The sequence below is a fragment of the Coregonus clupeaformis genome, unplaced genomic scaffold (genome assembly GCF_020615455.1).
Source record: "Coregonus clupeaformis isolate EN_2021a unplaced genomic scaffold, ASM2061545v1 scaf0839, whole genome shotgun sequence".
NCBI classification, from domain to species: domain Eukaryota; kingdom Metazoa; phylum Chordata; class Actinopteri; order Salmoniformes; family Salmonidae; genus Coregonus; species Coregonus clupeaformis.
The window spans coordinates 215,065-230,675 of NW_025534294.1; the positions used below are offsets into that span (position 1 = coordinate 215,065).

The window sequence follows — 15,611 nt, forward strand, 5'->3', positions numbered from 1 at the left end:
TGAGCTACCGCAGAGAAATGGGCTCTCTGAACTTCCTGTCATCATGATGTTGATGCAAGTCACGGCAAACGCAGGGCAGAAGATTGGGACTTTAATTGACCTTGCTTCAGACACAAACTACATTACCCATAAGGCTGCTGAAAGACTGGGGTTAAGACATGAGAAGATAACTTTAGTTGTGCATGGGGTTGGTGGTATGACCATGGAAGTGAACACACAAAGGTATCTCCTCAAAGTCAGAGTCAAGACACCTAAAGGGACAGAGAGAGCTCATGAAATGGTCTGCTACGGCTTGGATGAAATCGCCAGAGTGCATCAAGTAATTGAACCTGAGAAGTTGAAAAAATTCTTCCCAGAAGTCAAACTTACAGAATTGGAAAGGCCAGAAGAGGTTGAACTTCTCATTAGCCACCGAGAGGGAAGACTAAGCTCCCCAGAGGGTAAAAATCATCGGAGACCTTGTCTTGTGGGAGGGTCCATTGGGGAAAACAGTGGGTGGAGCACATCCCGACTTATTTGAAGAAGTGGAGGTTGCAGCATATGAGTCCAAAACACACTTCGCTCGCTCCATGAGGACAGCAGCTGTCAAATATCAAGAAATCACAAGTCCAACAACTGACACAGCGCAGCTACAGCAGGAGGATGTGACTCAGACCAAATTTACAGCTGCCAGTAACCGTGAGTTCCTTGAGTGGTGGCACTGGGACAGCATCGGAGCTGCATGTGAGCCAAGATGTGGAGGATGCCGATGTGGAAACTGTCCACCAGGAGGAAAGGAAATGACCCTGGCAGAGGAAAGGGAACTGGAGATCATTAAAGAAGGCCTCACCTACAAGAAGGGGGATGCTCACACACCGGCTCCACATTGGGATGCGAAATATCCTTGGACGGTAGATCCAGCCTCTCTCCCGAACAACAAAAGTGCAGTCCAGGCTTGTTTCTTAAGGATGGAAAAGCAACTAAGCAGAGAGCCAGACTGGAAAGTTGCATATGCTACCCAGATCCATGAAATGGTCGAGCGAGGCGCAGCCATAAAACTCACCAACAAAATCATGGATGAGTGGAACGGACCAGTGTGGTACGTAAGCCACCTGGTGGCACCAAACCCTCATTCGGTGACTACACCGGTTCGTATTGTATGGAATAGTAGCCAGAAATACAAAGGCGTGGGTATGAATGATCTTCTTCTGAAGGGACCAGACGTTCTCAACCCTATAAGAGCTGTCTTGCTGAGATTCAGAGAAGGGACGTATGCATCTCTAGGAGACATCAAAAAGATGTACAACTCTGTATGGCTGGAGGAGCGTGAGATGCATCTTCACAGGTTCCTCTGGAGGGACAGCCCAGATGAAGAGATAAGTGAATATGCAATAACCAGAGTCAACATTGGGGACAGACCTGCTGGTTGCATTGCTCAGTTGGCTATGAGGGAAACAGCACGCCTGCCCAACTTTCTTCACTTGGAGGATGAGAGCAGAGTCATTGAAGAGGACAGTTATGTGGATGACCTCTTAACCTCCCAAAATGACCTGAATAAACTTGACAAGATCACAGCAAATGTCGAAGAGATCTTGAAAGCTGGAGGGTTCTTCCTCAAACCATGGGTCCGGTCAGGGCAAAGTGGGAGGCAAGGAATGGAGATGGAGGTTCTAACAAAGACACAAAGTAAAACCTTAATTCTACCAAATCAAATGAGGGACGAAGACAATAAAGCCTTGGGTATCGGCTACCAAATGGATGAAGACAAGCTCTACAAAAGGAAAAAGAAGATGAGTTGGAAAATATCTTCTCAAGGAGGAGGTGAGAACTGAGACACCTAACCCACTGACTAGGAGGGCTCTCTTAAGCCAAGTGGCTGGACTGTACGACCCAATTGGCTTAGTTACACCTGCCAAACAGAAGGGAGCAATTCTTGTTCGAAAAGCATTCCAAGAGGAAGGGGTGGGAAACTAACCCAAGAAACCTGGGACCAACCTCTCTCAGAAAGCCTCAGAGAAGAAGCCATCCAGCTTTTTGAAGAATATGTGCAGCTTGGAGAGGTGAAATTCCACAGGAGCCTCACACCAGCTGGCTGGGAAGGGAAACCTTGGGGCATCACATTCTCTGATGGAAGTGACAAAACCTATGGAGCTGTGATATACTTAAGATGGGAGACAAGTCAAGGCACTAAAGTTCGATTCATTGAATCAAAAGCCAAGCTGACACCCCTGGATCAGAAGGGAGAAGCTGTAAAAGCTGAGATCTGTGGTGCTGTCTTCGCAGCCAGGATCAGGAAGTATGTGGAAAAGCATGCTCGAATGAAGATCGAGAGATGGTTCCATCTACTTGACAGTCAAACAGACTTGGGAGCCATTCAAAGAGTCAGTTATGGGTACAAAACCTTCTTTGCAAATAGAGTGGGTGAAATCCAGAAGGCTGGACAAGTGCAAGACTGGTGGTGGATCCGTGGGGATCTAAACATAGCTGACATCATAACAAGAGGGGGTGCTCCTGAAGATTTGAAGGAGAATTCCACATGGCAAAATGGACCAGAGTTCCTAAAGTGGCCAGTGGAGGAGTGGCCTATAAAATCAGCTGGAGAGGTTGCAGCTCATGCCAGGGAGAGTGTAAACAAGCTCCAGAGGAAGGCATTCTCAGGTGCATTAACAAGAGCTCAAGCAAGAAGTAGTCAGCAGAAAGAAGACCTACAAGGCACTCAGGAATGTCCAAAGAGTGAAACTCAAGAGGAATACCTGTGGTAAACCCAACTCTTCTTAGAAGGAAGCCCACTGGCTGGGTTAAAGATCTTGTGGAAGTAAGAAGATTCAGTAGCCTGTCCAAACTGGTGAGAGTCGTTGCCTGGGTTTGTCTAGCAGCCAAGCAGTGGCTGAAGAGGAAGGCCAGGCCCCTAAACAGGCAAAGAGGGAGGTAAGATCACCCAAGCAACCTGTGCTGACTGTCAAAGAACATGAAGATGCACTCAAATACCTTTTCCTCGCAGCTCAAGAAGGTACAGATTTTTCAGACACAACTCTAAGCAGACTGACAGTGTACAAAGATGTGAACTCTGGGCTGCTAGTTTGTGGAGGCAGAATTCAGACATTCAACGAAGATAAGACAGCAGTGCCAGTTTTACCCTTTGAAGCATGGGTGTCTACACTGCTGGCACAAGAATCCCACAAAGCAAACCACGAGGGAGTGGCGGGAACCCTTCTCCGGATGAGGAAGAAAGCCTGGGTAATAAAAGGCCGTAGACTTGCCAAGAAAATGGTTGACAGCTGTGTGGTCTGCAGGAAAAACAAGGCAAAACAGTGTCAACAAATCATGGCTGACCTGCCTCTAGAGCGAACAGGCCCAGCTGCACCTTCTGAATTCACCACCATGGACCTGTTCGGCCCTTATGAAGTGAAAGATGAGGTCAAGAAGAGAACTAGACTCAAAGTATGGGGAATAGTCTTCTGCTTGACTTCCCAAGCCATACACACTGAAGTGGTGAGTGACATGTCATCTGAAGGATTCCTGCTAGCCTATCAAAGGTTCACTTCACTGAGAGGACACCCCAGGAAACTCTGGTCAGACCCTGGCACTAACTTTGTGGGAGCCAAACCCGCACTTCAAAAATTCCTTAACCAACTAAACAAGTCTGAACTTGAAGACACAGCTGCCAAGCATGGTACAGAATGGTCATGGAAGATCCACCCTGCAGACTCTCCCCATAGGAATGGTGCCGCAGAGGCAGCTGTCAAAGTAGTGAAGCGGGCGTTGAGCAACCTTGGTGGAGATGGTGTTTTCACATGGGGAGAATTCCAAACATTTCTCTTCATGGCAGCCAACCTTGCTAATGAGAGACCCATCGATGCAAGAACTCAAAGCAGAGAAGACTGTGTAGAGTACATCACCCCGAATTCTCTGCTTTTAGGACGTAACAATCCAAAGGGAGACCCTGGAGATTTCCAGTTTGATGGCTACCCTTACAAAAGACTTAAACATATTCAAGCAGAGTTAAGCCATTTCTGGAAGAAGTGGAGCCAATTGGCTGGACCTAATCTGTTCATAAGGAACAAATGGCACACCAAAGAGCGAAATGTTGCTGTTGGAGATGTGGTCTGGTTGGCTGACCAAAACGTCCTAAGAGGACAGTACAAGCTGGCTAGAGTGGTCGGTGTCAATGCTGACAGCAAAGGCATCGTAAGAGATGTGCTTGTGAAGACTTTTCCCAGCTATTCTGTTCACATCACAAAGTCAAACAGGAAAAAAGGGCCCACGAGCAAACGGTGAAAGAACGAAGAGGCTTCAAACCAAAATCACAGCCACAATTCTTCATAGAGATGTCAGACGGCTTGTCATTCTACTTCCCATTGAAGAACAAACAGAGGTGTGAAGGGCTTGTGTGACCTCTCTGGATTTGAAAAAAACAAGAGCTCAAGTGGGAGGTGTTGAGCTGAATCTCAGGAGTGAGTCAAAGAACTACACTTCCCAGAGTGCACCAGCAGCAGCAAACCGGCTGCTTGTCACCTGATCAGTCATTTTCACTGATTTGGAGCACCTGTGAAGGCATGGAGGGGCTCAGTCATTCAGAAGAACAAACTTCAGAGAAAAGACTCCAAGTTCACTCACAGGTTCAGTCCAAAGACGCCAATGGTAAATGGTTAAATCATTTAAGTTATTTAGAATGTTTATTTAAATGTTTAAACTAAGTTAAGTTCATTAAAATGTTTAATTAAAATGGTAACTTTTTGTTCTGTCTTTAAAGGTTTACAACCTAATTTACTGGCTAATTTACTGGCTAATTTACTGGACAGACCAATCAACTGAAAGCAAACTAAAAATAAAAAAGATTGAGTCAGAAATTTGAGTTGTCCCTGTGTCCTTTGGATGGTGAACAAGAGGAGGACTTGACAATGAGTTTGGTGCCACCACCAAAAGTGCACCACAGTGATACAGACTCATTGAACGGCCGTACAAAAACCTCCTGCACTTTATACACACCAGTAACTCTCTATACAACACACATTCAACCCTACCACTGATTATCAGTCAAAAACACCACATGTAGGTCATAACTTTTGAAATTATTTTATGTTTGATATTTTAGATTATTAATTTTAGTTGATTTCCCCCATTAATATAAAATAAAAATGTTGGAGATGTCAAATATCTCTGACAAACTCACTAAGTACAAGTCGGCAGCCATATAGAATAGCAATACACTAGTATTGAATGAAAACATTTACAGTGAGGGAAAAAAGTATTTGATCCCCTGCTGATTTTGTACGTTTAAATAAAATAAAAATAAATTGGTCATTTAGCAGACGCTCTTATCCAGAGCGACTTACAGGAGCAATTTAGGGTTAAGTGCCTTGCTCAAGGGCACATCGACAGATTTTTCACCTAGTCGGCTCGGGGATTAGAACCAGCGACCTTTCGGTTACTGGCACAACGCTCTTACCCACTAAGCTACCTGCTGCCGTTTGCCCACTGACAAAGAAATGATCAGTCTATAATTTTAATGGTAGGTTTATTTGAACAGTGAGAGACAGAATAACAACAAAAATCCAGAAAAACGCATGTCAAAAATGTTATAAATTGATTGCATTTTAATGAGGGAAATAAGTATTTGACCCCCTCTCAGTCAGAAAGATTTCTGACTCCCAGGTGTCTTTTATACAGGTAACGAGCTGAGATTAGGAGCACACTCTTAAAGGGAGTGCTCCTAATCTCAGTTTGTTACCTGTATAAAAGACACCTGTCCACATAAGCAATCAATCAATCAGATTCCAAACTCTCCACCATGGCCAAGACCAAAGAGCTCTCCAAGGATGTCAGGGACAAGATTGTAGACCTACACAAGGCTGGAATGGGCTACAAGACCATCGCCAAGCAGCTTGGTGAGAAGGTGACAACAGTTGGTGTGATTATTCGCAAATGGAAGAAACACAAAAGAACTGTCAATCTCCCTCGGCCTGGGGCTCCATGCAAGATCTCACCTCGTGGAGTTGCAATGATCATGAGAACGGTGAGGAATCAGCCCAGAACTACTCGAGAGGATCTTGTCAATGATCTCAAGGCAGCTGGGACCATAGTCACCAAGAAAACAATTGGTAACACACTACGCCGTGAAGGACTGAAATCCTGCAGCGCCCGCAAGGTCCCCCTGCTCAAGAAAGCACATATACATGCCCGTCTGAAGTTTGCCAATGAACATCTGAATGATTCAGAGGAGAACTGGGTGAAAGTGTTGTGGTCAGATGAGACCAAAATGGAGATCTTTGGCATCAACTCAACTCGTCGTGTTTGGAGGAGGAGGAATGCTGCCTATGACCCCAAGAACACCATCCCCACCGTCAAACATGGAGGTGGAAACATTATGCTTTGGGGGTGTTTTTCTGCTAAGGGGACAGGACAACTTCACCGCATCAAAGGGACAATGGACGGGGCCATGTACCGTCAAATTTTGGGTGATAACCTCCTTCCCTCAGCCAGGGCATTGAAAATGGGTCGTGGATGGGTATTCCAGCATGACAATGACCCAAAACACACTGCCAAGGCAACAAAGTAGTGGCTCAAGAAGAAGCACATTAAGGTCCTGGAGTGGCCTAACCAGTCTCCAGACCTTAATCCCATAGAAGATCTGTGGAGGGAGCTGTATGTTCGAGTTGCCAAATGTCAGCCTCGAAACCTTAATGACTTGGAAAAGATCTGCAAAGAGGAGTGGGACAAAATCACTCCTGAGATGTGTGCAAACCTGGTGGCCAACTACAAGAAACCTCTGACCTCTGTGATTGCCAACAAGGGTTTTGCCACCAAGTACTAAGTCATGTTTTGCAGAGGGGTCAAATACTTATTTCCCTCATTTAAATGCAAATCAATTTATAACATTTTTGACATGCGTTTTTCTGGATTTTTTTGTTGTTATTCTGTCTCTCACTGTTCAAATAAACCTACCATATAAATTATAGACTGATCATGTCTTTGTCAGTGGGCAAACGTACAAAATCAGCAGGGGATCAAATACTTTTTTCCTCACTGTACATGTAACTAAATACTATAGTAAAGACTATAGTCCCCTGTAGCTCAGTTGGTAGAGCATGGGTGAACATGGGTTCATTTCCCACGGGGGTTCAGTATGAAAAAAATGTATGCACTCACTAACTGTAAGTTGCTCTGGATAAGAGTGTCTGCTAAATGACTAAAATGTAAAGTCCTTCCAGGAATTTAGGTAAGCTATTTCCTTCCATGTTTCTGTCATTGCATTAACAGTTTCATCATCTGTCCTGAGGTAGGGTATTTCCATAGAGAAGGTGCTTTGCATTGGCAGCTCATGCTTCAGTGCTCTGGAAGTGTTTATAGCCCTGTGAGTTTCAGACTGCAGGACTGAGAGCGCTCCTTCAACACAACAGAAACAACGGCAACCATGACTCTGAACACCATCTTCATCTGGACACTGGCCTGCTGCTGCCTCAAAGGTCTGTTTTTTTCTAACACTTACAATGGAAAAATGACATATTGTTGAGTACCTTGTATAATCATTGAAATGGCTCTCAATTAATAAATGTCCCTGCATTAAATATAATGAAATATAAATGATCTCTTATTTATATTCATTGATCAATTTATATTTTTCCTCTTCAGGATCCAGAGGTCAGGTGACTGTGACTCAGCCTCCTGTAGTGACATTTTCTCCAGGAGACCCCGTCACTCTGACCTGTAAAACCAACCCTAAAGTGTACAAATGGAGTAATGGAGATGAGGGTGCGTTCTGGTATCAACAGAGACCTGGAGAAGCTCCCAAACTCCTGATAAAATATGCAAAGAAACTGCTAGATGGGATTCCTGCTAGATTCAGTGGCAGTGGGTCTGAGAGTGACTTCACTCTGACCATCAGTGGAGTCCAGGCTGAAGATGCAGCAGTTTACTACTGTCAGAGTTACCACTATCCCAATAGTGAACGTTTGTTCACACAGTGATTTAGAGCCGTACAAAAACCTCCTGCATGAAATTACACACATCACTGGTCCACTGAACACAGAACTAAGGGTCTTGTGATATGACATCACCAAGTATAACCACTTTACTAACTCACAGAAATAATGGTTACAAACTAGTTTCATAACCCTCCCTACCTCCCATGGCTACAAATATCCTCCTTATCAGAAAGATACAGGTGAAATAGTCTCATTGAGGATGAATAATCCATATCATGTCCACATAAAATCATGTGTGAAGCATAAAAGTTGGTGTGCCTCCATGCTTGGTAGATCAACCAGACACACACAGCTGGCCAACACTTCTGTGGAGCAGTATAGTGTGTGTAAGTGCATGTGTGTGTGTGACAGAGAGAGAGTCCTGTAAAACAGAAACTGAGATTTGCATGGCCCCTCTCCCAGAATAGAGCAGTACACTCCCCAGATGTTCCCCCATCCTTAACACCACACCAGAACTAGACCAGAGGAGGTTGGCCAGTGGACATCCGACAGACTGGCAGAGGGTAAAAGTTCAACGTCATAAGTCAGACTTCATTTACAGGTCATTTTATAGGTCACTGCACTAATCTTGTGTGGTGTCGACAGGAAGAGGTTGGCCACCGGACGTCAGCCAGACTGGTAGAGGTCAAAGATAAAAAGGTCAGAGGTCAGTTCCCCAGGGAAGAGAGTCAGTCCAACCCCAACATGCCACCAGACTGCCTGTCACTTTATTGTAGTCAGCTTTTAGTTATCTTGACAAAGAGACTAGATGAAGAGAGCACCATTATCTAAGGTCAGATTTTACATCTGGTTTCTCAAATGACTGCCTCGCCTGGTTCACCAACTACTTCTCAGATAGAGTTCAGTGTGTCAAATCGGAGGGCCTGTTGTCTGGACCTATGGCAGTCTCTATGGGGGTGCCACAGGGTTCAATTCTTGGGCCGACACTTTTCTCCGTGTATATCAATGATGTCGCTCTTGCTGCTGGTGACTCTCAGATCCACCTCTACGCAGACGACACCATTTTGTATACATCTGGCCCTTCATTGGACACTGTGTTAACAAACCTCCAAACGAGCTTCAATGCCATACAACACTCCTTCAGTAGCCTCCAACTGCTCTTAAACACTAGTAAAACTAAATGCATGCTTTTCAATCGAACGCTGCTGGCACCCGCCCACCCGACTAGAATCACCACTCTTGACGGGTCTGACCTAGAGTATGTGGACAACTACAAATACCTAGGTGTCTGGTTAGACTGTAAACTCTCCTTCCAGACTCACATAAATAATCTCCAATCCAAAGTTAAATCTAGAATCGGCTTCCTATTTCGCAACAAAGCCTCCTTCACTCATGCTGCCAAACATGCCCTCGTAAAACTGACTATCCTACCGATCCTTGACTTCGGCGATGTCATTTACAAAATAGCCTCCAACACTCTACTCAGCAAATTGGATGTAGTCTATCACAGTGCCATCCGTTTTGTCTCCAAAGCCCCATACGCTACCCACCACTGTGACCTGTACGCTCTTGTTGGCTGGTCCTCACTACATGTTCGTCGTCAAACCCACTGGCTCCAGGCCATCTATAAATCACTGCTAGGCAAATCCCCGCCTTATCTTAGCTCATTGGTCACCATAGCAGCACCCACCCGTAGTCTGCGCTCCAGCAGGTATATCTCTCTGGTCATTCCCAAAGCCAACACCTCCTTTGGCCGCCATTCCTTCCAGTTCTCTGCTGCCAATGACTGGAACGAATTGCAAAAATCTCTGAAGCTGGAGACTCTTATCTCCCTCACTAACTTTAAGCATCAGTTGTCAGAGCACCTTACCGATCACTGCACCTGTACACAGCCCATCTGAAATTAGCCCACCCAACTACCTCATCCCTATATTGTTATTTATTTTGCTCTTTTGCACCCCAGTATCTCTATTTGCACATAATCTCTTGCACATCTAGCATTCCAGTGTTAATACTATTGTAATTACTTTGCACTATAGCCTATTTATTGCCTTACCTCCATAACTTGCTACATTTACACACACTGTATATATATTTTCTGTTGTATTTTTGACTTTATGTTTTTTACCCCATATGTAACTCTGTGTTGTTTTTATCTCACTGCTTTGCTTTATCTTGGCCAGGTCGCAGTTGTAAATGAGAACTGTTCTCAACTGGCTTACCTGGTTAAATAAAGGTGAAATAAAAAAAATAAAACAATAAAACATCCCTGGTGCCCACTAGAATGGCATGAGGAAGTATTAGATAACTAGTGATGTACATCTGAAGATTCATCAGGAATTCATCAGGAATCAGCACTGAGCCAGATTCATCAGGAATTCATCAGGAATCAGCACTGAGCCAGATTCATCATGAATTCATCAGGAATCAGCACTGAGCCAGATTCATCATGAATTCATCAGGAATCAGCACTGAGCCAGATTCATCATGAATTCATCAGGAATCAGCACTGAGCCAGATTCATCAGGAATTCATCAGGAATCAGCACTGAGCCAGATTCATCAGGAATTCATCAGGAATCAGCACTGAGCCAGATTCATCATGAATTCATCAGGAATCAGCACTGAGACAGATTCATCATGAATTCATCAGGAATCAGCACTGAGACAGATTCATCATGAATTCATCAGGAATCAGCACTGAGCCAGATTCATCAGGAATTCATAAGGAATCAACACTGAGCCAGTTTTATCATCAATTCATTAGGAATCAACACTGAGCCAGTTTCATCATCAATTCATCAGGAATCAGCACTGAGCCAGATTCATTACGAATTCATCAGGAATCAACACAGACAGATTCATCATGAATTCATCAGGAATCAGCACTGAGCCAGATGGAAGTTCTTCATCCCAGTATAGAATACCTCCAGGGTCACTGACAGGTCAGCCAGAGGCAGAGGTCAACAGTTCCAAAGTCACACGCTCAGACAAACACACAACCTCCTAATGCCTCCACCAGGACCTGTCCTGTACCGCACTGCAGCATCTCCCAGACCTAATCCTGAGTAAACTAGACTGGACATCAGTCAGAGGATAACAGTAACCTCCAGGTGATATGTCTGACCTAACAAGGTCATAGGTCAGATATGAAAGGTTGCACCTTGCCTCTGTGCCAGTACGTTTAGGACATTACAGAACATAACCATTCCTTACATCACTGGAGTCTGAAGCGGTGTATGTTCTCTGTATCCCAGCTTTCTCCTCCATCATAACTAGGAGATCTGTCACAACGTTAATTTCATTTAGAAATGCCTCATAATGGTTATGAAGTTGGGCAAATATTGTTATAGTGGCGCCGTGTTGAACTTGTTAATTTCCGGCTGTGTAGCCTACACAAACACAAATCAAAACAAAATGTTATCGTCAAGTAAACAAGCAATAAAACGTAAATATATTTTGTTTGGTTAAAGCTTGTTGTATTATCCACGTGTGCCTACAAGCTGCTGGGCATATGGTTCCAGGCGAAGAGAAGCGAAAGAGCGAGTGGGAGGAGTTTGATTAAGATACAACCAATCAGAAAACTATTTTGTTGCCACCTAGTTGAAGCAACAGATGATGACATTCACTTTTTATTGCCCGCAGTAAAATTCAGTTAACTATTATGCTACTAATATCTGGTGACTTTGATACTGTTCTGTCATTGCACGCCTGTCTAGATATGAATGTCAAAAGTGATAAAAGAGCTTGCTGGCCCAGTCTGTAATCCAATCAACAGCTGACCCTGAAACTGTTTGACTAATAACTCTTTATTTTCTGTCTGAACCATAGACTTAGATAGACAACATCATTATTGTATCTGTCCCATTATGGCGTCTGTGAGAGCACAGGCAGTACCATTGAGGCCATCTCCATTGTGAAGTCATCCATTTTCTTCCTCTACTACTTCTGAGATGGTTAACAAACAAAAGGGTACATACTGCCACCTGTACTGTGTTGTTTGAACCGGTATAAAGCCAAGGATGGCAATTTACTGCCACCTGAAGTAATGGAATGTTTCCTCATTAGTATAATTCATTGGCTGATCCCTCCTGATGACCAGGATGGAATTATGTGATCCTTCCTTAATCCATAGGAAGTCCCACCCAGTTGACTACTTCAAAAAGGTGGAATCCCTCAATGGCGCTGGCCATGCAAAAACGGTTATATCCATCTGAGGCCTCAATAATTCTTTATGGTCTGTACTGAACTTCAGCATGATGCCATTTTAGCACAAGGCCCAGCCATGCAGCACCAATTCCCAGTCATGTGAAATCTGTAGATTAGGGCCTAAATAATTTATTTAAATTGACTGATTTCCTTATATGAACTGTAACTCAGTAAAATCATTTAAATTGTTGCATGTTGTGTTTATATTTTAGTTTAGTATAGAATTGTCAAAGACTCCATCCACCCAAGTCACAGACTGTTCTCTCTGCTATCGCATGGCAAGCGGTACTGGAGCGCCAAGTCTATGTCCAAAAGGCTCATTAACAGCTTCTACCCCCAAGCCATAAGAATGCTAGACTGCTGAACAATTAATAAAATGTCCACCTGGCCCCCCTTGTTTTTACACTGCTGCTACTCGCTGTTTATTATCTATGCATAGTCACTTTACCCCTACCTACATGTACAAATTACCTCGACTAACCTGTACCCCCACACATTGACTCGGTACCGGTACCCCCTGTATCTAGCCTTGTTATTGTTATTTTATTGTGTTACTTTATATTTTATTTTATTTTTTACTTTAGTTAATTTAGTCAATATTTTCTTAACTCTTTTTTCTTATAACTGCATTGTTGGTTAATGGCTTGTAAGTAAGCATTTCACTTTAAGGTCTACACCTGTTGTATTCGGCGCATGTGACCAATTGTATTTTATTTTATTTTATTTTATTTGGATAGCAATACACTAGTATTGAATGAAAACCCTTACATGTAACTAAATACTATGGTCAATTACAGGCCTTCCACAGATGTATTAAGCTATTGTATTCCACGTTTAAGATTATTGTGTTTATGTCATTGCAGTAACAGTTTCATCATCTGTCCTGAGGTAGGGTATTTCCATAGAGAAGGTGCTTTGCATTGGCAGCTCATGCTTCAGTGCTCTGGGAGTGTTTATAGCCCTGGGAGTTTCAGACTGCAGGACTGAGATCTGTCTTCACACTTTAATACTGCAGTGTTATCAGCATTGGGTTCAGTCTGTTCAGTCTTCTCAGAGCCACAGATGATGATGAAGATGATGAAGTCAATATCACTGATTCCACTGCTGATCATGCTGGGGTTCCTGACTCAGGGTGAGAAACTCTCAGCATCTCTCCCTGTGGTCTACTGTCTTTAACAGGTTTTAATGGGCTTGTACATGGAAAAAGTTTCAAATTCCTTTTATGTGGATTTTAAGACTACTCAAAGCTAATTTCCCCATTTCAATTTCAGAGTCCTCTGCACAACGTGTCCTGAATCAAGCTGATGAATTGAAGTCAGTTCGTCTGAGAGAGAATGTGTCTATCAAAGCTGTTGCAAGTTCAACAGGTATTGGTGATGACATGAGCTGGTACCTGCTGAAACCTGGACAGGCTCCTAAACTCCTCATCTATACAGTAAATACACTTCAGTCTGGAACACCATCTAGATTCAGTGGCAGTAGATCAGGTACTGAGTACACTCTTATAATCACTGGTGTCCAAGCTGAAGATGCAGGAGATTACTATGGTATGGGTTACTATGGCAGCCCAGAGCGTTTCACACAGTGATTTAGAGTCGTACAAAAACCTCCCTCAGTCAGACTGAACAGAGACTGTACTTCTGCAGCTGGGACCTACTACAGGTGTTGAGGAGCAACAGACTATGACATGAAACACTGGTTTACTGAACACACACCTCAAGTCCTGGTTATATGACATCACCAAGCATAAATAACCACTACTTTACCACCATACAGAACATCTCGGTACAACTCAAATACACCAAATAGTTTAGTCATGATAAAAACCAACAGCTATATCCCATAACCCCCTTCCATGTCTATAATGGTCAGATGATGTGGTTCTGCTCCTGTCACCAGATATTCACTGTCCCAAGGGGTCTACCCAGTACCCACCCTCCCTCACCCCCTATCAACCTGCTAATGTTCATTTTGTTACAGAGCAGTTTACTCTTTGTTTAACAACCACAAGTCCACAGATATTCACAATTATATTCACAATAAAAATCAGGGACACCTTCTTTGACATTAATACAAAGTACTTTATTTTGTTAACATTTCCAATCTAAAAGCAATACAACCACACGTACAGATGTAAAGATGCAGAAACACAAATTGATGACCAAAGCTGAAGCTATAGATAGATGTTTAGAATGATGGAATGACAGACAGATAGGTGTTCTCTGTGTACAGGGGGTCTACTGGGAGCAGTGGTGTGGCTCCAGTGTGTGAGTGACGGGGGTCTGGTCCTTTAGGGTGGCCTCACAGGTGACTGAGCCAGCATTCCTCCACTGGTCAGTGGGGAGGGTGAGGCTGCTGCTCCAGCTGTAGTGACCGTCCTTCTCCAGGACCTCCAGACTCTGGCTGCCCTGCAAGGCTCCCCCGGCCCCCAGCCTCCAACCCAGCTTCCAGCCCCCCGGGAAGCCCCTGTTGGCCAGGCACACTAGGGCAGCATTCCCCTGGTCCTGCTCCTCACTGGAGGGGAGTAGGACGGTCAGGGAGGGACGTACCACACCCACTAGGAGAGAGAAGGGGAGGGGGGAAAGGAGAGATGACATGTAAGGGGTAAACTGGACAAGAACCTTGAAGAACTTTCAACAACTTTAACATGAAGAAGCAAATCTGATATTTGTATTATATAAAATAGTTTGTGAAAATGACAGGTTATCTATAAATATATACTACACACTCCTTTAATAACATCTATGAAGCATGACCACACTACAGTCAGTGATGCGTTAAAGTACAGAACAGAAACAAAACGTACATGCTTACAATGAAAAATGTTTTATAATGCTGCTGAACTGTTTTTGTGTATTTAAAGACATCGACCACATCAAACTATTATTTTCTATTTGTGGATATTTGGTATATGAAGTTTCTGTCTTTTAATGATCATTAGAGTATATGGAAACATCGCAAATAATCGGAATAAAATAAATTAAACATGCAAAACAACAATTATTTCTAAATTTTTACTTTTTGTGACTTTATAAATGTTCAATTGAATGTATTATAAAAAGGATACATCTCTTGTACTTACAGTCAACGATGAGTTTGGTGCCACCACCGAAAGTCCACCACAGTGATACAGACTCATTGAACGGCCGTACAAAAACCTCCTGCACTTTATACACACCAGTAACTCTCTACACAACACACATTCAACCCTACCACTGATAGTCAGTCAAAAACACCACATACAGGTCATAACATTCAAATTAATTTATGTTTGATTTTTCAGATTATACATTTTAGCTAATTTCCCCCCTGACTATAAAATATAAATGTTGGAGATGCCAAATATCTCTTACAAACTAACTACAAGAAGGCAGCCATATAGAATAGCAACACACTAGTATTTAATTACATGTAATAAAACTATGGTCAAGTCCTTCCACAGATTTAGGTAAGCTCTTTCCTTCCATGTTTAAGATTATTGTTGTGTTGCATTAACAGT

At 43.4% G+C, this 15,611-nt stretch overlaps 2 gene segments (V, D, J or C); one reads left to right on the top strand and one right to left on the bottom strand.

Moving 5' to 3' along the window:
- The first annotated feature begins 7,365 nt into the window (after nucleotides 1–7,365).
- Nucleotides 7,366–8,191, top strand: LOC121564101. The segment is given in 2 exon segments: nucleotides 7,366–7,445; nucleotides 7,612–8,191. Coding segments are annotated over 2 exon segments (387 nt in total).
- Nucleotides 8,192–14,172: 5,981 nt separating this feature from the next.
- Nucleotides 14,173–15,300, bottom strand: LOC121564104 (the record flags this gene model as incomplete). The annotated part of the segment is given in 2 exon segments: nucleotides 14,173–14,669; nucleotides 15,195–15,300. Coding segments are annotated over 2 exon segments (426 nt in total), but the record flags the coding sequence as incomplete, so codon positions are not given.
- Between the last annotated feature and the right edge of the window lie 311 nt (nucleotides 15,301–15,611).